The sequence below is a fragment of the Microtus ochrogaster genome, chromosome 26 (genome assembly GCF_000317375.1).
Source record: "Microtus ochrogaster isolate Prairie Vole_2 chromosome 26, MicOch1.0, whole genome shotgun sequence".
NCBI lineage: Eukaryota > Metazoa > Chordata > Mammalia > Rodentia > Cricetidae > Microtus > Microtus ochrogaster.
This window is the reverse complement of record NC_022025.1, coordinates 15,155,962-15,179,281: the sequence shown is the minus strand read 5'-3', so window position 1 is coordinate 15,179,281 and position 23,320 is coordinate 15,155,962. Positions and strand designations below refer to the sequence as shown.

The following is a 23,320-nucleotide window of genomic DNA, read 5'->3' as shown; positions in this document are numbered from 1 at the left end:
CTCTGGAGAATGAGACAATAAAACTTATATCCTTCTATAATTTTATACAGAAACTAAAACTTATTTTCTCTGTGAGGTAAAGAAGCATATTTTCTTTTCCCTCCCTTCCTCCTTCCCTCCTTCCCTCCCTCCCTCCCTTCTGTTTTTTTTTTTTTTTTTTTTTTTTGAGATGGGATTTCTCTGTAACTTTGGAGACTGTAACTTTGTCCTGGAATTCGCTGTGTATTATTAGGCTGGCCTCAAACTCACAGAGATCCTCCTGAAGAAGCATACTTTTAAGGTGTGAGTAGAAATAGGATCATGGGACCATGCCAAAGGATGAATTAAAGGCTTGGAGATGTAAGGAGCTAACTGTAATACCATTGAGCATTCTGAGTGTAGCAGTGTGTTACACAGATGACAGAGGTAATGCAGATGGAACCTGAAGGAAGACAATTAGGTTGACGGACTTTTTATTTTTTAATTTTTATAATTATTCTTTTACATCTCCATTTTGCATTGAGGGTGTTCTGTGTGGGCCATGGTATTTATTTGGAAGTTAGAACAACTGCCAGGAATTGGTTCTCTCCTTCCAGTATATGGGTCCTGAGGTTTGAATTCAGGTAGCTTCAATAATAGCAGGTGCCTTATCTATTGAGTCATCCCAGGTTGATGAGCCTTAAAAAGATGGTATAGAAATGCAAATAGAGAGTTTGAGTAATGGTTGAAGTAATAGGTATTCACAAGGTTGCAAATATATGAGAATTCAGGATTGTTGGTGAAAAAAAGTATTTTTTAAATTGTTGGAGATAGGGTGGGGGATAATGTCTTAAAAGGTAACTGTAAACACACGTTGGATTTTTAAATGTTAATTTGTTTGTTTTGAGACAGTGCTTCTCTATGTAGCCCTGGCTGTCCTGGAACTCACTCTGTAGACTAGGTTGGCCTTGAACTCAGAACTCCACCTGCCTCTGCCTCCCAAGTTCTGGAATTAAATGTGGGTGCCACCACAGCCCAGTTGCTTTGGAAATTCCTAATAGCTAACCAGACCCAGTGATGGTAACAGATTCATTCAGTAGGGATAAATAGGTCATGGTGTAGGTGGAAAGGCACATAGGGCTTCACAAGGTATGACACTAATGCAGAGTTTATAATCATCAATGAAACTTTGTTTTTCTGGAACTAAACAAATCTCATGATTTGGTGGAAAGGTGAAAGGGATATGGGAAATTGTTTCTTGTATTGGTAGAGTGTTTTTTTATCCCCACAGTTACAATAGTTAAGTTTTACCTTGAAGATTTTTTATACAGACAAACTAAAATAAGAAGCTCAAAAATAAAATACTTTTTGCAACAAAATATTGTTAAAGTGACTGTGGTTCAAGATATTTCACTATGAAATATCTGTTCAAAACATGTAGGGAGCCTGCGGTAGAGTACAGTTAGCCTCTTCATACAATAACATACTGACTGCAACAACAAAAACATGTTAAAGTTGATAATAAAAGGGAGAAAAAGTGAATTTAAAAATATGGAAATGTCAAGAAAGACAGGCCTTCTGCGCCTCATTAACTCTAGGAGTGAGACAGTGCTGTGCTTCGCTAGGCAGGCCTTAGCAGCAGGCAGGGAAGAAAAGCTTTGACAGGCCAGGCACATTTGCTGGACTTTGCATGGATTATTTAATAATAACTTGGTAGTGGCCTACCAAGTTGAAATATTTATCCCTGTTTTATAGATGAGAGAGGCTTTAGAGCATGCAGGCAGTTTGCTGAGGTCCCATGGTTACTGAAAATGAAGAAGTCCCAGGCAGAGCCATTCTCCTTTTGAAATTGGGGGGGGGGTTGACTGAACAATTTCAGTGTGGCCCCTTGTACTGGGCTCTGTAAACTACCTCAGAATTCTCAAAGTATTTTTTATTATTATGCCAGTTTAGTTAATTTTATATTGCCTATGGGATGAGAATATAGGTTTAAATTAGGGAAATCCCTTAACACTTGGAAAGAATTCTCCTACTGTGTTGCATTTATGCAGCTAGTTTTTTTCTTTACATTTTTCATTATTTTAATTTTATTAGTGTAATCAGCATTGAAAAACATTGTTTTACCTTGAGGAAACACGCACGCACACATGCACACACACACACACAGTTCCTGAGGCCTTATAGTTTTATTTATTTATTGTTGGTTTCAGAACTGAGGATTCAGCCCAGGTCCTTGCACTTGTTAGGCCAGTCTCCACCACTGAGTTAAAACCCAAATCCTGATAGTTTTATTTTTATGTGAACTTTTTAAAAATAAAAGTATCCTGTAATTTAAAAAATACAGTTGAAAATACTTCTCAGGAATAGGAAAAACAGCTTTACATATGAAGTAATAATACTAGGTTTTACTCACTTGAAATTGTGAGCCTTGGCTACTTGACAGTGTGTTTGGTCAAGCGTTGTATATTTTTCCGGGGTCTTTACCTTTGCTCTGTTCTTTTCATCTTCCCTTAAAGTCCTTTTTCTGACTAACTTGGTTCTAGCAACCCATCTTCTCACTTAAATTGAACTTGTACTTAAATTTCTGATGTAGGCAGCATTGCCAGCCCTTTCCTGAAAGGACAAGAGTATCATCTCTGCTCGGTACCTGGGTGTTGCTGTGCACTTGTATACTGTGAAGGAGGAGGGGAGAGCTAAGGTGTAAAAAAAGAAGACTCTTTTTGAAGGCATTAGGGACTAGATATTAAATATATCTTTAATTAAAGACAGTCAGGAAATTGTAACAAAGATTAAGCATATTTTAATCATTGAATTGGGGTTTTGGTTTAATATTTCATTCTTAAGTGACAAAAATGATTCACTGAGCCATATTTTTCAGGGCTAATCAAATAGAAGCAGGCAGGGGTTGCAAATCTGTTCATTGCAGACTGAAACATTATAATTTAGGCTTCTTAAATTATTTAGTATATTGAGTTTAGATATTAGCGTTTCTTGTTTGTATTCTAATTTGTTCAAATTGAAGCCTTTTTATAGAGCTCGGGTAGTTCTGCCTTGGGGAAAAGAAAGGACACCCCTCTGCTTAAAAGAAATGGTACTTCCTGCTTTCATAAACAGTCATGTGCATAGTTTAGCAAGGCCTGATGCCTCTGGAGCGTTTTCCCTTTATAGCACCATTGAATCCGAGTCCTAACAGAAGTACTGTGAATCTTGTGGCCTCATTCTGAACAAAAGGGATTAGAGAAGAAAAATCTCTTGATATAAGGCTTATAAGCGAGAGCAGGCAATCTTGGTTGTGAATATTTTCTGATTTTTCCAGAAATCAAGCAGAAGATTGAGCTGCTGATGTCAGTTAACTCTGAGAAGTCGTCCTCTTCAGAAAGGTACAGCTACATCTCTTGCATGAACAATTAATGGTGTAGCATTGCTAAGAAACAAATAGGACATTCTTTTCCTTGTCAAGTTTGCTTTATAATGTTGTACTGCATGCTGGCATTGTGCTGTATTGAAGATGTGTTTGGGCAAGCTGTTCTGCTTTGCGAAGGGTAATTGATTTTTTTTTTTTTAAAGAAAAACAGTCAGCTTAATCAGCTGCAGCATGCACACCATAACACAGCAGACCGCTGGCTCATGTGTGACAGCTGCTGAAAACTGAAAAAAAATTTAACCAAGAAAATCTTGTGCTTTTTAAAGGAACTATTATGGGATTTCTGTTCCTATTTTTTTGAGGTTGCTGCTACATAGAATTTTCAAGGATATTTATAATATCTAGCTTAAACATAGTTGATTTTTTTCTTGTAATAAGTATTTTTTTTAATGTACAAAGGGAGTGCCATTTGTACATAGCTTAGGAATGGCAAACCCACAGATTAGTCACATTCTCTAAAAGAGATGTGATGTTTCTTCAAGTCTCTGCTAGGCAATGGAACAGTCACTGCATGCAGTCATGGTTCATGCCTGCAGGTAAGGACAAAATGACTCAGAAGTATTTTTAAAGCAATTATTTTATCTGTCATTCATATGATTATACCTGTAAGCAGATATTTTATGAAAAGTACTATTTTCCCTTATAAGCAAAATGAAGATACTTTCATTTACTGTAAAAATGAGATCAAAGTTCCCTATTTTGATAAATAAATTCTGTGTTCACTTCTGTTTATCAAAATTGTGTATATTAAATATGTATCTAACATGTTTTGAATTGAGGTTTTTAGGCAAAAAGTTGACAGTTACCTTTTCTTTTGCTTATCTTATCAATTTGTACTTAATGTTGTTAATTGTATTTAAGCCATGTTGATTCATCTTTTCTAGGGCTAATTTTCAGGGCTGTCTTTGTTCATACATTGAAAATTTAGGAAAATAATATGGAAAATTACTTGGTGATAAGGAAATGATAGAGGAAAAATATTGTTAAAACAAGAACTAGCTGATCCTTCATGGCAAAATGTGTATGAGTTTCAGGGCATGATCTGATGACAAGATTATATTGACTTAGTAGAAATAGGTAAATAAGCTTCTGCTTGCAACTTTGGTTACAAATGAGATGTAGCTACTTTCTGTAGAGTTTGAAAATAAAAAATAGCTAAGAAGGTTTGTGTTTATTTCATTTATTTATTTATTTTTGACCTTTCTAACTTCTGGTTTGTGGCTAGCCACCTGATCACAATCATTCTGTTTGTTGAGCTGCAAAACAATCTTGAGCCTTGTGGATGTTCTGCCAGTAAAATGGTGGTGATGGAACAGCAGAGGGTAGGGAGGGCAAGCAGCGAGCAGGCCAAGCACCGGTTTAGAGTTTTGTACTAGAGTGTACTTAATGAGATGACAGCAAAAATCCTGCATTGATAAATTGCGAGATGAACACAGTGGATGAATATTTCTGAAAAAGAAGTTAGAATCAAGTGAGTTCTGACTAAAACTCATTGTATTTGGGAAAACACTCTAAAATATTTTCATGATTTTATTTACTTAGGCTCTTGTGGTTATTTGAAAGAAAAGAGTGTACATGTTGTCATAATTATAAAGCTTAGAAACCAGCTGCTGTGAGGATGTTTTTTGGCATGGTTTACTGGAGCTTGCCTTGTTGATTTTGATTTTAGTAGATGCATAGAGTTCTACTGGGCAATTCTGACAGTCTTGCTAAGGTGGTGAGAAACAATACTTTGTAAGCACAAAAATTTTTAATTAATATAGGTATATTAAAATGCCCTTTTTTTCTCCATGTCATTAAAAGCCTTATCATTTGACCTTTTAGCAGTGATTCTCAAACTTCATAATGCAGTTCCTTATGTTTTAGTGACCCCCAACCATAAGTTATTTTCATTCCTACTTTATAACTCTAATTTTGCTACTATTATGAATCGTAATCTGAGTATCTGTTATTCCTGATGGTCCCTGCTGACGCAATGAAAGGGACATTTGACCCCCGCCCAAAGGTATCATGACCTACCAGGTTGAGAACTGCTAATTTAGGGAATCTGTAAAAGATAAATCTCAAGTGTAAAAAGTTCATTATCTAATACCAGTGTTTTGCCCAGGATGTAATATCTCATAATATTTACCACAGTTTCAACTCATTGTTCATTAGTTATTATATATATTAATATTATATATTAATATAATTTTATATATAATAAATATAATATATATTTTTTGTTTTTTTGAGACAGGGTTTCTCTGTAGTTTTAGAGCCTGTCCTGGAACTAGCTCTTGTAGATCAGGCTGGCCTTGAACTCACAGAGTTCTGCCTGCCGCGTGAGCCACCACCGCCTGTCTTCATTAGTTATTATATCTTAAAAATATTTTATCTTTTGAAAAGTAGATTTTGTCTTTTTGATGACAAAAAGATGAAAAGAAATGATTAATGATTCTATGTGTAGTAGCTTAAGTGTTAGTGATTTTTGAGATTTTCATAGGGCCAAGATTCCAGATGCCTATCAGTAGGTGGGGCAGAGACTTCTGGTTTCTTTTCCAAAGAGGGAGAAACTGTTGAGCTCTGTGCACCACAAGGTATTATTCCTGTACTCACCTCTGTGCCCACAGTTTGGTGGATCTTCTGAGAGCTCTTGTAGAAACAGAGTGTGGTAGGTATGGGATTTGTGCTGGGGTGTTGTTAGTAACCCTTTTACTTTATACTTTCAGTCCACTATGTAGAAAATGCTCATCTTGTTGAAACTAGTATTTACTGCATTGATTTTGTTCATATACTTTTCTAAAATGGGAAAAGTATGATAAAGAAAAAAAACAACTTAGCTTAATTTTGTAGACTTTTGAGAAGACATCTTCATTGAAAAATGAAATTGGTCCAAAATGAAATGTGTTTAGATAATGCAGTGTATGAATGGATCACAGTAGTTCTTGAAATTAATTTTAAAGTTATGCTTTTAGCTCAGATGAAATAATGGAGACTCATAAGGACGTAATTTGGTGAGGAGACATGGAGTACATGTGCTCCATTTAGGAAGGCCACTCCCAAGCCAAAGCTAATTCAGCTACACTCAGCTATAGTTATAGTTTTTCATGTTGTGTTCAGAAGGAATAATATTTTTTTTACCACTTCAACCCCCAGAAGAAAATTTTAATGTACATTTCTAAAGATTAAAATCGTTTAATATTATTGATATTTGATATTATTGAATGCATGACAAATTACAAAACAACTGGTATGTGTTGTGGCCAGTTAAGAGGGGACATGTGCTGCAAGAGACTGCCTTCTGGAGGTTCCAGGAATAATCCCACCACAAATGCTTCCTTTTTTAATTGAGTGCTTGTTGAATGAATGAACGTACTGATTTGCTAAAATGGTAGCACTGGTGCTTAGATACAGTTTACGCGTTTGTCCACTCCCGTTTAGTTTAATAAAGTAAACAGGATCGTTAATGGCAACAGTTAAGTTTTCACCCATTCCCCCCACCCCTTTTTCTTTGTTCTGGCGTTGCCACTCCTGGAGTTCATGAGGTAGAGCATGTGGTTAAGAGGAGGAATCAAAACCATGCTAGGAAAAGGGTAGCAACTGCTCACTAAACAATCCAGATATTATTTCTCCTGTTGGTGGGTTGGTTGTTGGTGCTGGGAATTGAACCGGATTCTACTAACTTCTTAATAGGGCCGGGGCGGGGAGGGGAGAAAGAGTGCAGAATAAGTGAGAAGCTGTGTGTCCCACAGTCACTTAAAGACTAGCAATTCAGTGCTCTAATTAGGGTTTGTGTTTTCTCAGGACAAGCTTTTTGTATTTATAACGTGACATTTTTATTGTCATAAAGAGAGTCCTTGTAGCCTCACAGATAGTCAGCAAATACTGAATCCATAAGTTGCTTGCTGCCTTTTCAATGAAGGAAGAAACAAGTACTGGAAAAAATCATAAACGTAATGCTGTATCCTGTATTTGACCAGTGCTGGATAAACAGCATTGGTGAGAAGTAATAGGGATGATAAATATATCCCTGCCCCATGTAAGAGCATTTTATGTGCACCACTTGTGTTTGTTCCTCTGTCTTTTAATTTCCTTTCTTATTTTGGAGCAAAAGAAACCTTGAAGAGTAATGAAAGGAGGAATTTGATGGTAACGGTGGTCCCCGAACCAGGTGCTCTTCATCTACTCCAGCCTGCTTGGTGAGGTCTGAGCAGTACAGATGGACAGCCAGCCAAAGCATCTCTTGTCTCCTCGCTTCTGTCGCTTCCCAGCACACACACTAGGCTGTGCATTCATTGGTGGCCCTGCTCTTTCTTCCCTTTGCCAGGCCCCACCCTGCCACTGCTTTCTTAGTGTCCTTGTTTACAGGATAAATTTTTTTTCCTGAATGGTAGAAGGAGTCAAAGTGGTGGCTAAATGCTTATTTTGTTTATATTCAGTATTTATTAGTATTTTTATTGAAGATATTGGAATTTTGCAAATCATAAGAAATATAGTTTCGTGGATTTTTTAAGTTTTGTTTGTAGGGTTTTTGTTGTTACTTTTTTTTAAGTTTAGTTTATTTTTTTTTTTTTGTGTGTGTGTGTGACACATAAGAAATCTTTGCCAAGCCTAGGCCCATTTAAATTTTCTGCCGGATGTATTTTTTGGAAGTTATATGTTTTTTCCCCCTTCTCTTCTTCCTCAATCCCCACCCCCTTTTTTGGGGGGGGCGGAATTTTGAGACTGTGTTTCTCTTTGTAGTCCAAGCTGTCCTGAAACTCCAGTTTGTAGACCAGGCTGACCTCATCATATGATCTGTCCACATATGTGTGGTTTAAAGACTTGTGCCACCATGCTCAACTAGAAATTATTTTCCTAATGTTTGCTCTACAGATCCATTTGGGGTTTTAATATTGAGGTAAGGATTGATAGCGATGTTTTAATTTTTTTTTTTTTTGCATATGGCTATTCAGTTTCTGTTTTGAATATTGTGTAAATAGAAACCTTTAAAACATTTTAAAACTCCATGCTTGGTTACAGGAAGCTAAATTGGATTCTTGGAAAATGTTCACATTTATATGATGGAGTACAGTATTCTTTGAGATTTTTGGCATAAACTCAACCTGATTGTATGGTTTGCCCCTTCCTGGTTGCGTTTTGGCTGTGAGCTGTGTGGGAAGTCTCTGAATGAAGAAGCTGTGGAGCACAAGTGACAGAGCCTCCTCTCAGAGTTATAGATGGAAAGCAGTGAGTTTCGTTTGTTTGGGCAGATAACTCTGAGAAGAACTTGAAAGGATACTTTTGAAGGGAGACATATGGCACCTGTGAACTAAGGCTGCAGAGATCTCCTGCACATGCACTGGATTTTGTGCTTCAATGTCTTAAAGATCTGAGAAGTAGGAAGATGGCTGGGTTATGGTCCTCCCTTCTAGAATCCTTGAGTACAGTGCAGTAGGAAACCTTCATGAGCAGAAGTAGTGAAAAGGGAGATATGGGTGAAAGTGTACTTCGGTGGTTTTATGTTTAAACATGTTTAGCTTGACTGGGTTCCCTGGTTTAGTCCCCAGAAGTAAAGTGATATGAGAGAAGACACATGCCTTCCCTTTGTCTCTCCCAGTGCTGCCCATGTGCTTCATGTGTGTGGTCACTGCTCTCAGAGTTTATAGCTTGGGTCTACTTTTATCCATTTCACCTGTTGATGGGTGGTGTTTGTGGCTGTGGGCTTAGGTATAGTGCTGCTTTGAGCATTTGTATGCATGTCTTTTGATAAATGAATCTGTGTATGCATTTCTGTTGAGTCTAGGTTTATAAACAGACAGGGACTGTTTTTTGGAACAGATGTTATAAAGGAGATGAACATTAGAACTTAGAGTCATAAGGGAACCATCCCCACTGATTATCCTGTTCTTTTTCTTTTTTGGTTTTTCGAGACAGGGTTTCTCTGTAGTTTTGGAGCCTGTCCCAGAACTAGCTCTTGTAGACCAGGCTGGTCTTGAACTCACAGAGATCCGCCTGCCTCTGCCTCCCGAGTGCTGGGATTAAAGGCATGCCGCACCACCGCCCGACTTATTATCATCTTTTAACAGGTCTAGAGGCCATGCATGTTAACATTAGTTTTTCGATTTGGTTTCAATAGCAAAATAATTACTGTGGTAAATCCTCTTAGAAGCCTTTGTATAAACTGCAAGGAAGAGCTTACTTTAGAAACTGAGGAAATAAATCTGTCTTGTGGCATTTTCATAATTTATAAACTGTTTTTAAATTGCACTTGCTCTTGAAGATTTCTTGAGCTAGCATAAAAGTGCTATGTCTTGCCATTTAATTTTTGGTTAAACATAGCATTTATCTGAGCTGCCCTTTTGTTGATAACTATGTGCTTTACTTCCTACACTATTATGTTTGTTATCCATTTAATCTTTGATTTTGTCTGATGTTAGAATTGTTGCTCACATCATTTAAAAAACAATCTGTTGGGAAGGCCATTCACTGTAAAAACCCTTCACTTGTATTCCCATGGTTCTTAGGATAAAGGTAATATGAGGTCTGGCCTGCTGAGTACCCATGTTTTTAGACTCATCTGACGATTTTATGTGTAGAAAAGAACTTTGTGTGAAGGCTTTTGATACAGGTAATAGTCTGTTCTTTGCCACAGGCATAGGTTAAATTATAGTCACAACAAATTAACTCATGTAAGCTATCAAGATTTCAATTCTTAGTTCTTTTGTGTCATGTAGTTTATAGTTACAATTTTTACATTTATTTTAATGTAAAATAGAAATTAAATCTGAATGCTTTCCGTTTCTTTACAGCAACAACAAAAAGCAACATCAAACCATACATTTTCTCCTAGTGTCAGTATTTTGTGTGTCATTTTTTGTTGTACTAATAGTTAAAGTATCATGCCTTTCTGTTACATTTAGTTGTAGTTAAGCACAGGAAATATAACAAATTCTTTCAAAATAATTTTTCTGTTTCTACCTGAGGTGGGGAAACAGTGTCGTTCACCTTAAGAAGCAGTGTCCTAGGTTTAGTCCAGATGCTCCTACATGAAAGACTGGAACCTGAGCCATAGCCTCTGTTCACAGTGAATTTCAGTTGGCAAGTGTCATAAGTGAGACTTGTGCAGGATTCTCTGAATGTAAGAAGCTTGTAAAAGAAGCACGCCTTTAATCCCAGCACTCGGGAGGCAGAGGCAGGCGGATCTCTGTGAGTTCAAGACCAGCCTGGTCTACAAGAGCTAGTTCCAGGACAGGCTCCAAAGCCACAAAGAAACCCTGTCTCGAAAAACCAAAAAAAAAAAGAAGCAGAATCCTGAATATGTGCTTAAGTATTATTTGTTACCAAGTCCTAGTAATAATTTCCTCTTATCTTGGAAGCTTCTCTTTGTATATCTAGCCAGATGGTGGTGGCTCACACCTTTAATCCCAGCACTTGGGAGGCAGAGACAGGTGGATCTCTGTGAGTTCGAGGCCAGGCTGGTCCACAAGAGCTAGTTCCAGAACAACCAGGGCTGTTACACAGAGAAAACCCTGTCTTGAAAAGCAAAATAAAACAAACAAAATATTGTGCATCCATATGTGTGCATATTGTGGGTATGTGGCACTTATGTGCCGTGATGAACATATAGTGGTCAGAAGACCGCTTGGTGCAGTCTGTTCTCTTCTCCCATCATTTTGTATGTTCTGAGATCAAACAGGTTGTGAGGCTTGTACAGCAAGCACTTCACCTACTGAATGAAGCACCTTGCTGACTGGTTCATTTTTGTCTTTGTGACTGAGGTCCTTCTCAGTAACCAAGATTGTCCTGGAACTTGAGATCATCTTGTCTCAGTCTCTTGATTGCTGGGATTACAGGCTGTGACACTGTCCAGTGTGAATCTTCCCTTAATTGGTAAATTATATGAGTTTACCAGGAATGGTTCAGAACATACTGTGCTCAGCAGCTATTGTAATGACAATGACAATGACAAAAATAACTGCTTTTAATGACTGTAGTTCAGATTCCTGATGCAGAAGAATCCTTTATATATCATGGGGCTGAAAAAAAATCATGACTGATTTTTATAGATTATATTTATTTTCTGTCTGTGCAGCATTTATCAGCAGCTGCTACAAACCATTCACTCTGTGATTTTTTTTTAAATCTGCACACCCCAAAGACAGCACAAAATCATAGATTTTCTACAGATAATTGATGTACAATATTTCTACAGCAGATAATATTGGTGAGTGCTTGTGCTTGTAGCTTGGTTCATTTCTTGGGCATATAGCACTGAGCACTGTTTCATGGATGATGCCGCAGTGGGTGGACCTCGGCAGTGCTTAAAAGTACTGCATGTAACTAGTAATTGCGTTTCTGTTTCAAAAGGCATTTTCTTAACATGTTTTTATTATCTTTACATAAAGATATGTTTTGCCTACATATCTATCTGTATGTGTGCAGTCCACAAAGGTCAGAAGAGAGTGTAGAATCCCCTGGTCCTGGATTTACAGATGGTTGTGAGCTGTCAAATGGGTGCTGGGAATTAATTGAACCTGGGTGCTCCTGAAAAGCAGCCAGTGCTCTTAACTGTTAAACCATCCCTCCAGCCCTAAAAATTACATTTCTGGACATAGTACTTTAAAAGATGAGAGGTATGTATGGCAGAAGGGAGCAGATAACAGCCACAGCACACGAGGGACTGCTGACTGTGTGGAGATACAGGCCAAGGTTTGCTAGTTCTTCCACCCTTTTATTTTTCTTTAGTTTTTGGGTCCTTATGTCAGATCGCTCTAGTGAGAGAGCATCTGATTCTCAGATGCAGATCACAGGAAACCCCTTTCTCTGTGCCATAGCATACTGACCCACCTGTGCAGACCCACTGAGAGGGATTTTCTAATTGTCACTTGGCATCACATCAACAGGTAGAAGGCATACAATTAAAGTTGTTTGTTTTTTGTTTTTGTTTTTTTTAGATACGGTTCTTCTGTGTAGCTCTAGTTGTCCTGGAATCGTTCTGTAGACCAGACTGGCCTTGAACTTAAAGAGTCACCTGCCTCTGCCTCCCAAGTGCTGGGACTAATGACATGCGCCCAGCTCCAGGCTAAACTATATTCATTCCAAGGCTAGATTTCCAGATTGTAACATTTCAGTTGTTCTGACCCTGGTGACCACTGCTGAGAACTATATTCTAAGATACTGAGGCTTTCCTGTCAATTAGAGCTTACAAACATGTACTTCATAGTGGTTGCACCATTGCCAAAACCAAAACACAGTATTGTAGTTTACTTCCTATCCTTGTGCGTTTTTTCTTGTATTCTTAAAGAATATTCAATAGCCTAGTCTTTGTAGTGTAATTTTACACACACACACACACACACACACACACACACACACACACACTCATGCAATTTAAAAATAAAATAAATTTTAAAAATATTTAAAATTTTGTGTTTGTGTATCTCTCATGTGAATGTGGATACCTGCAGGGTCCAGAGAGGATGTAGGAGCCGCTAGAGCTGAATTTACAGGCAGTTGTGAACTGTCTGATGGTGGTTCTGGGAACAAAAGGGTCCTCTAGAAGAGCAGAAAATGCCCTTAATTAATTAATCACTGAGCTGTCTCTCCATCCCCATGTAGGGATTTTTAAAAGGTGATGTTAAACTATATCTGTTTAAGAGGATATTCATTCACTTTGTTTATTGAGTCTTGGTTTTAGAAGTGAAATTATTACTATGCAAGTTTGTAAGGTTTTGCTGATAAACACTAAAGTGTCCTCAGAAGAACAGACTTTACATTGTCTCTGCCAATGCACACAAGGGTCCTCACCCACATTTGGTTTTGAGTGTTGTATTGCTGATGTTAATGAATACACTAAGTTGTGCAGACTTTTCAGTTTCTGTCTTGTGGCTTTTGCTCCAGTAAAGGCTCTCTGTGTACATGAATTAAAGTGAAGTTAGTATAACTGACTTTAGTAAAAGACTTGTAGATTCTTACATTCAGTCATAGATTTATGAAATACCTAAGGTGTCCTTAGGGTGCCCTTGACTAGCTGCTAGCTACCAACTGGAATAATTAATCAACGAGGGAAAAATTGTGTATTCTGTTTGCACTAATGAATCTTAATTTTTAAAAGCATTTCAAGAAGTTATATTCAAACTTTTCATTTCAGACAGATGGTCAGACATTCAATACAGATGGTTAGCTTGTATGAGGTCTCTTGCTCCCTTCTCCTTTTCTTTCCTTTTTTTCTCCTTCTCTCCTGTATATACTCCCCACTTCTTCTCTTTATGTACCCCAGGTTGGCCCTCTCTTTTCTGTTATAGCCCAAGCTACCTCAAACTCATGATCTTCTCGTTTCCACGTCAAGAAAACTTTTGGGGTTACACATGCACTAGTACAGCTGCTTTCCCCCTTGTCTTCTCATTCATGAAAACTGGCTGTTCCTTTGATGGGCTCGCTTTCATAAGTTTCACCCCAATTGTCTAACTCATTTGCTCTTGTGTCCAGTAGTATTATACTGTCTGGGTAAAAGTTTATCTCCTTAGTATAAGGTAGAGTAGTCATTTTTTTAAATATAAAATCCTTTTTAGGATTTCTTAAGAGATGCTAAATTTCTCTTCTTTTAGTGAGAAGGTTAACCTCCCACATCTTACTCATCAGAATGTAGCTCCTTTTCCTAAAATGATACAGAACTGTAAAATTGATAAATGAAGATAAGTAGATTATTAGTTTATACTATTCAAACATTACCCATCTACCTATTCACTCACCCCCTAAATACACACTGAAGAGAATTTAACTTCAATTTATTCTTGCTATACAGTTTTAGCCAGTGCTTTAAAAAAAATTAAAACTTGGACAGATTTTTAGTTCTTGTCCCCCTCACTAGCTTTTGTATAAAATTTATCAGAGGTTGTAAAAATATTCCTTGGGGCTGGCTTCATGGCTTAGCTGGCTAACTCCCTGTCTGATATATTATTCCTTGGACCTAGAAAGAACATGTGTTTCCTGGGGCAGAATAATAATTAGCCTGGAGGCTAATTAGTGCTTGAGGATAAGGAAGCTTTATAATTGTGAGGGTAGCTATTTTCATTTGGTGAAAGGGAAGTGTGATAGGATTAAATCTAGTTTGATGAAAGTGACTTTTTGTTTAATCCAACTTTTTCCAGTAGAAATTAAAAAGGTCTGCCATTTTTCTTAAGTGAAAAACTTCTCTAAGAAATGTTTTATGATAATGTGAACAAGGTTTGTCACACCTGACACTCCCCTGGGTTGGGGTTTTGTAGTTTAAGGAAGAACCTGTTGATGTGTTTCTTGCTGTGGTATCACACTAAAAAGCTTACTTCTCTTTCATAGTAGGTACAGGTATTCTTTGCAAGGCATGCAAATGAGGGAATTGTATTTGCTTGAAATGAACTTTTCTTCCTTATTTCATTCTCTTTGCAAAAAATCCCCTGAATAGCTTTTGGTTTCTAGGACTCTGCCTGGCTGTCCAACTTGCTTTGAAAGAAAAGCAAAGTTATTATCTACCTTAACCAGAGTTTCTGCGCAAGATTTAATAGCAAATAACAAAGATGGGAGCTAATTTTCATAGTAGTAAAATTTACTTGCTTCGCGTACCTGAGACATTAAGGACAGCCACAAATTATATAGAGGGCATTAAAGGCTTCCTGATTTTTCAGAAAAGGTGTTCATGGCATATTGGTGTATAGAAAAGACTTTAGATCTGTGCATCAATAATTTTTATGACAGTTTGACAAATTAATATTTTAAAATAATATTTATCCTTTGGGAATGCCATATTTTGAGATCATATAAATGCTTTCCTGACTCTTCCCAGGTCGTCCTTTACCTACAACTCTATCTGCGTACTGTGCTCTTAATTAAAAAAAATTATTTTTATCTATTTATTTGCAGTTAGTTTTGAGTTACTTTTACTATGTACCTTTATGTAGGGTTTCTGTTGCTGTGCATAGACATCATGACCATACCATGTATAGTATGAGCTTATGAAGCAGCTTTTATAAAGGAGAACATTTAGTTGGGACTGACTGACTTACAGTTTCAGAGATTTAGGCCATTATATCATGGCAGGACATGGTGGTGTGTAGGCAGACTTGGTGCTGGAGAAGGAGCTGAGAGTTTTACATCTTGATCCACAGGGAGCAGAAGCAAGCCTGTGCCACACTGAGCATAAATGAGACCTGAAAGTCCACCCCAATAGTGACACATTTCCTCCAAGAAAGCCATACCTCCTTATAGTGCCATTCCCTGTGGGGACCATTTTCTTTCAAATCATCACATTCCTTTCTCAGGCCTACAAAGGCTTGTTGCTGTATCATAATGCAAAAAAATGCATTCAGTCCAACTTCAGAAGTCCCATAGTCTGTAACAATCTCAAATTTCCTGATGCTCCTTTTCTCCTCAAGTTGTACATTTTGTATTTTACTTTCTTAGCTTGTTCCTTTTCATTATAAATCTTCATTAGAGTTACCATTAATAACCACATAACAGAGTCTATACTAGTCTGTTTTGGGATTTCCTCTGCCAATGAAGTTAATTCAAATCTTTTCACTTTAGCCTCAGGCAGACTCTTCAGATAAGGGTAAAAAGCAGCCTCATTTTTCACCAAAATAACACAAGAACAATCTGTAGGCAACATAGTCAAATCCTTTTCTTCTAAAGCTGCTTTAGCTAGGCTCCTGAAGTTCCTTCAGCACCACTGTGTTGGCAGAAGTTTCTGTCCTGCCCAGTCCCACAGCTGTTTAGTTCTCAAAAAAAAAAAAAAAAAAAACACCACACAGAGGTTTACATTAATTATAAACTGGTTGGCCTATTAGCTCTGGAGTCTTATTAACTTTTATATCTTAAATTAGTCCACAATTCTTGTCTATATCAGCGAGGCATCCTCATCTTGCTTTCTCTGTGTCTGGGTGACGACTGCAGAGTGCGCCTTTCCTCTTCCCAGAATTCTCTTGTTCTTGTTGCCCCGCCTATACTTCCTGCCTGGCTACTAGCCAATCAGCATTTTATTTATTTGTACAGTTTGAGAGGTTTAGTCCATTATCATCATGGTGGGATGTGGCTGTGTGCAGGCAGACATGGGGTTGGAGAAAGTGCTGGGAGGTCTATATTTTGATCTGTAGGCAGCAGAAAGAGTATGTGTACGACTGGCCATACCTGATCTTATAAAACGTCAGAGTTCACTTTCACAGCGACACACTTCATCCAACCAGGCCACACCTATTCCACAAAGCCACCCCTCTTAATAGTGTGTCTCCCAGTGGGAAAAACATTCAGATACAGTGGGGCCATACCTATTCAAACCTCCAGAGTAGCTCTGGCTGTCCTGCAGCTCCCTGTATAGACCTGGCTGGCCTGTAATTCCTTGTATTGATCAGGCTGGTCTGGAACTTGCAGAGATCTGCCTGCCTTTGTGTCCTGAGGACTGGGACTAATGGTGGGTGCCAATGTATCTGGTACAAATTAACTTAAAAACAAAGAAATAGGATCTCATTGTGCTGCCAAGGCTGAAGTGTTCCTACTTAGTCTCCTGAATATCTGACACCATACCACTATGTGACTGTTATCTCTATCCATGACATGATTTATTTTGGGGTGTGCTAGAAGCACCGGTGAGACAAGGTCTCACCATGTAGCTAGTTGTCCTGGAACTTACCGTGTGATCCAAGCTGGCTATAATTTATTTTTACTGTTTTTTTTTAGTTGATGTGTTCTCTTTCTAATTTATTAAATTTTTTTTTTTAGATTTTATTATGTATACAATGTTCCTCCTGCATGTACACTTCTATGCCAGAAGAGGGCACTAGACCTCATCACAGATGGCTATGAGCCATCATTTGGTTGCTGGGAATTGAACTCAGGACCTCTGGAAGAACAGCCAGTGTTCTTAACCTCTGAGCCATCTCCCCAGCCCCTTACTATGTTTTTAAAAAATTAATTTTAATTTTTTTTTAAGATAGCGTCTTGCTTTAAATCCAGACTGACTTTCAGCTTTGGGTCTCTGGATTACAGAACTGCACCATCTCACCTGACTCCTTTTATAGTTTTGAACTTGAAATTTCTCATTGATTCAGTGTCATGGCAGCTTGTATGTAATATGTAAGACCTGTGGAAATGTCTTGCAGTGAATGGCTTGGGATCCTCCATAAATACAGGAACGCTTCATTTTTACTGTTGATACAGGAAATCTTGGCTAGTCATTTACCTCTTTTGAGGTAATTCCTCCTGCCTTTAGCTATGTGAGTGCTGGTGTTACGGGTGTGTATCACCAGCCTTGGCCTGGCTTATTCTGGCAGCTCACATTCTCCACACATCTCTCTTTATTTAGTTTTAATCATCCATACTCTCTCAAGAACATGACATATGCTGAACAGCGCTGAATGCATATGAATTATTGTTTTGAATGTCTTCAGGGGTCCTTAAACATCAAAATATTCTCTTATCAACACGTTTTTCAACCTTGTGTTCTTTAAGAACTAATAGCAAAGCTGACCAGTCTATAATGTGGCCTGGGGAGTTATCTCGGGGTGCAGCTCTTGCCGTACAAACGCGGGACTGAAAGTGTAAACTTCCGGTGTATATTTGACCCATCTATCCTTCCCTACATGGTTGGAAGCAGAGGCAGGACACTCTTTGGCTCTCAGGTCGGCTAACCTGGTATGCAGTAGTAAACAACAGAGAGACTGCGCCTTGAAGAAAGTGGAAGGCAGAAACTGACTCCCAAAGCTGGACACTGACTTCTAGGCACACATTGTCACATGGCCCTGCCTGTTCATTTGCTCTCACATAAAAAAAAATAAATGTATATTACACACAGATACCAAAAAACCCAGCCGTATTTTGCAACACAAAATTACTTAATATTTTGTCTGTAGAGAAAAACATTGTTGATAGAGAAAAACAATTGACCATAGGAGAAACAACCTTACGAAATTGTAGATGGAGGCTGCTCATCATTTTCCGGTCTTCCAGGCCTGAAAAAAACCACACAGAAACTATATTAATTAAAACACTCTTGGCCTATTAGCTTAGGCTTCTTATTTACTAACTCTTATGTCTTAGATTAATCCATTTCTGTTATTTTATATTCTACCACGAGGCTCGTGGTTTGCTGGTAAGGTTCCCAGGCACCAGTCTCCTTCAGAGGCTCTGTCTTCTTTCCTCCCCTATGTTTGGAATCCCGCTCTACTCTATCCTGCCCTGTCTAGGCCAAAGCAGCTTTGCAATACATATACAGAAGGACTTCCAACTCCAGGATCATTATCTTCAATTTGAATATTATTTATCTGCAATCTTATAACCAGATATTTTCAGACTCAGACTTAGAATATTTGCATATACACAAATAGTTTTGGCATGGGGCCCAAATATAAAGTTTATTTTTGTTTCATGTATGCATTATGTATGCTGTATAAAAGTAATTTAAGTGTTGTAATTTTGTACATGAAACAATTTCATGGTATGAAATTTTCTAATTTAGCATATTTTAAATAAGGTATTTTAAGCCGGGCGGTGGTAGCGCACGCCTTTAATCCCAGCACTCGGGAGGCAGAGGCAGGAAGATCTCTGTGAGTTCGAGGCCTGCCTGGTCTACAAAGGGAGTTCCAGGACAGGCTCCAAAGCTACAGAGAAACCCTGTCTCGAAAAACCAAAAAAAAAAAAAAAAAGGTATTTTAAATTTCAGATTTTGGACATTTTGGATTTGGGGTTTCAGATTATTGATCAATTTGTATTTGAAAAGTGTGTTCAGACATTATTAGATCTGGATCTGTGGATCTTCATTTCTATTTCATTCATGTAGCAGAGTCCTATATTTCCCCCTATAAAATACTGAATTGAGTGTACATACATGCCAAGACATCCCAGACCCTGCTTTTCTGTTTATATCTTCTCGCCCATTAGATTCTTGAAGGTGCCTGAGTATAAATTATCCACATAAAAGACCCTGCTTCCTTAGTCTGGAAATGCCAGTGGAAACCCTGGTTTTCTTGACAGATTGGGCAAATGAAATATTGTTGCCACTAATTGGAAATCTATATTGAGATTGGTAAGATATATATAGTTAGTTGATTTTTTTTCAGTACTCACAATACCTCAGATAGATTATGTATATTTATCCTTTAATAGAGGTTTCTGCCTTTGAGTCACACGAATCTGGCAACCTGAGTTTAATCCTTGCAACCTACTAGAAAGGTGGAATGAGAAACCCACAAATTTGTCCTCTGACATTCACATGGTATGGTGAATACATATATGTACATACATATACATGCATTCACATATCCCCATTTGCCAATTAAAGAACATAGAAATTAAAGCAGTGAATGAGGATACCTCCACTGCTACCACCACCACCTCCATCCCCATAGACTCATGTATTTGAGGACTTGATTCCTGGTTGGTGAAACCTGGTTCCCAGTTTAGGAAGAATGAGGAGGTGTGACCTTGTTGGAGGAGGTGTGTCACTAAGGGTGTACTTTGGTTTTGCAAAAGCCCATACATACCATTCCTAGTTAGTTGTATCTCTGCCTATTCTTATGGATCAAATGATCAAATGTAAGCTCTCATCAGCTATTAACTCTAGTGCTATGCCTGCCTGCTGCCATGCTTCCTGCCCTTATGACCGCAGACTCTTAATCCTCTGGAACTGTGAGTCCTCAAATTAAGTGCTGTCCTTTATAAGTTGCCTTGATCATGGTGTCTCTTCTCAACAATAGAAAATTAAAACATAATACCTCTCGGTTTGTATATTGCTCTTCCTGTCTGTACTCGCCCTGCAGATGACCTCATCTGTTTTAGTGCTATTAAATACCATCTGCACACTGGTGGTTTCTATATTCATGTCTGCTGATCTCCATATGAACTATAGAAGTCTATCTATATCTAGCTCCGCTTCAGACTTCTAATGAATGTCTTTTGACATCTCAGATTTAAAATGGGGCTAAACTAAACTCAGTAATCCCTTCTTTCTCTAGTGGTTGGTGTGTACTGTACTCATTTTCTATCTTGTAAACTGTTGCAGGAGGAGGGGCAGGGAATAAATAATTCTTTTGATTTATAGCTACTCTTAGGATCTCTGAGGTGACTGAAAATAACTGCTTGATGTATCTTGTCTCTGTGGGTTTACGTGGACATTGTAAATATCTTTCAGAGAAAGTAGAAGGCAGCAGGAACATTCCTGGGGTCTATTGAAGGATAGAAGAAAGTTCTCTCATCTTTGCCTAGTAAGTAGGAAGGGGATTTGCTGGTATATCATGTGTATCATTCACACACTTTGTGGCCCTGACTGCCGGGGCCCCTGACACATTCCTGCAAGGTATCTTGGCTGTTACTTGCTTTTGCCACCCCTTTATTAGTGCCCCTCCTCCCACCTTGGGATGACCTTTGTATGACCCCTGCTTTGGCAAACTCTGACACATCTTCTTTTAGTTTTAAAAACTATGTCTAGACTTAGTCTTAGAGTTACCTGTTCACCTCTTTTAATGTCTTTAAATATGTCTGTTTGAAACAAGGTTTCTCTGTGTTGTCTTGACTGTCCTGGAATTCATTAGGTAAATCAGGCTGGCCTTGAACTCACAGAAATCCTCCTGTCTTTGCTGGGATTAAAGGTGTGAGCTACCACCCCTGGCCATCTTACTTTTTTTTGTTTTTGTTTTTCTTTCACTGTCCACTTCTGGTTGGTCCTTCACTGTGCTGTATGGCTTCTGTTCAGTGTTTCCTGGTGCCAGCCACAGATGCTGCACTTACTTGTCTGACGGTCTCTAACCTGTTGGAATCTTCTGGCTTTGTGCCTTCCCTCTCATCTGAAGTCCTTACATGTTCTGCCTCCCCCTTTTCTGTAAGGTATGCTTCCTATGAGTATAATGCCCTCCCATCACAGAGCATCCTGTTTCTCAGTTATACCCTTTCTGCTTCTATCAATTAGTCAGTGAGAGATTGAACTTTGTCTGGCCTTTGTGTCACTGGTACCTAGCACATCTCTGTACAAATATACAAATATACAAGTGTATATTTGAATAAAGACTTTTTAAAAGTTTCTTTCCTAATTCATAAGGAAGCATTCACAAAGAAAACAAATGCTAATGCTATTTGTATGGCTGAAGGTGTTGGTTAATATTTTAGTACCTTCTGAACTATTTTGTTTCCATAAGTGGTTTTGCTCAGCATCCCAGTGCTCAGGCATTTTGGAGACTTAACTCTCATTGCTCCTTGGGGTGTTTTTGTTTGTTTTTTTGCCTGCCTGCCTTCGTTCCTTCCTTCCTTCGTTCCTTCCTTCCTGTCTTCCTGCCTTCCTGCCTGCCTCCCTCCTTCCCTCTCTCTCTCTCTCTCTCTCTCTCTCTCTCTCTCTCTCTCTCTCTCTCTCTCTCTCATTCTTTTTTTGCTGGAAGGTGTGCTTGGGAAATTATTCTGATCAAATTGCCTGGATGTGGGCCAGTGCTCCTGCCAGCATGTTTGTTCTAAGTGGTTTCATTTTGGTTTTTCCCCTTTTAGATCTACTTACTTAATATGAATTGCCTGTGAACCCTGAGCCATGCTATACTATAACATGGTGAGTTGTAGTTGCCTGTCTGCCTGGTGTTCTTTTCCTATCGTGGTAACAATGTCAGGAGTCAGAATACTAGGTAGAGTTCTCTGCATCATACTGGCAAAATTCTGCTTCTGTCAGTTCCTTCACTGAATCACAGATGTTTGCTAATTTAGACATAAAAGAATCTTCATAGCTGAATTTAAACATTTCTTCAAATTTATGTTATTGACATCCTCAGCTTGCTTGTAGTCTTGAATTTACCATTATTCAAAGTTGTGTTTCAAATTTCTTTAGGATTTTAACTTTAGAGTCACCACATTTGGAGTTCTTTTCGTCTCTTCAGGTGCAAATGCCATTAGGTAGATTTAGGAAATTGAGATTAGAATATAAAGATTCTCATGTTTTTGAGTCATACCTACCTTCTACCAGAATAAATAGTGTTGTGAAGTAGATTTATATTTGGAGTACTGCTTGGCAAGCTGTAGCAGTTTTTCATAGTTTCCTGCTTTCATATTCAGCCTGTAGCTGTTGCTAAGCCTGAGGTCCTGTCTGAGGACTGGAGACAGACTTCACAGCTCAACCTCCTACAGCTACCTGCTGTGGGCTAGCCCAGGGCATGCATACCAGTACACAGGTCCTTGTATATGCAGTATAATTCAGTAATGGCTATTTTATTTTATTACTTACTGTGGGGCTTATCTATCCTTACCAGTAATTTCTAGCCTCTTCTTAAGATAGGCAGAGAAAGTGGGGATGCATATCCACATAATTACTTGAGATCATTTTCATTTTGTGGGAGAAGTAGAACAGATCTAGAAATGCTATCAGCAGTTTAGAACCAAATCACACCGTGACTATTTAAGAAATGTGCAGAACTTGACCTCATCCTTGTCTTATTTTATAGGCAGATCATGGCAGAAGGTGATACTGAACTCAGTGCCTTTTTAAACAGTTTTTAATAATTTATTATTTTTATATTTATGTGCATGAACATTTTGCCTGTTTGCATGTCTGTATATCACACACACACACACACACACACACACACACACACACACACACACACTGTCTTCAACAGCCAGAAAAGGGCGTCAGACTCCTCCCACCTGGAGTTACAGACAATTGTGTGCTGCCACATGGGTGCTGGGAATTGAACTCGGGTCCTCCAGAAGAGTAGTCAGTGCTCTTAACCACTGAGCCATCTCTCCAGCCCAAACTCAGTGACTTTTCAGTAAGCAAATTTCCTTTTAATTTCTTTCACTGTTTGTGACCTTTCATCTGCTTAAGAAGAATGGTAGGGCTGACAAAGCAGGGTGCTGCTCAGACAATCATCTTTAAGAATATATTTGTCATGTACCCAAACTGGATCTGAACAGAAAGCGATCTGGTTAGTACTAAAGTGCCAGAGCTAGAAACAGCACTGTGGTGGGCCCAGCACTCGG

At 38.4% G+C, this 23,320-nt stretch overlaps 1 protein-coding gene across 4 annotated transcripts in view; it reads left to right on the top strand.

Annotated features, from left to right (window-relative positions):
* Nucleotides 1-3,070: 3,070 nt before the first annotated feature.
* Nucleotides 3,071-23,320, top strand: part of Srpk2 (SRSF protein kinase 2) — a 112,043-nt gene continuing 91,793 nt past the window's right edge. For all 4 annotated transcript variants that reach the window (XM_026784686.1, XM_013350434.1, XM_005358372.2 and 1 more), the window contains exon 1: nt 3,071-3,338. In XM_026784686.1, the coding sequence (XP_026640487.1) occupies nt 3,301-3,338 (38 nt within the window). In that variant the 5' untranslated portion in view covers nt 3,071-3,300. The remainder of the gene's footprint in view (nt 3,339-23,320) is intronic.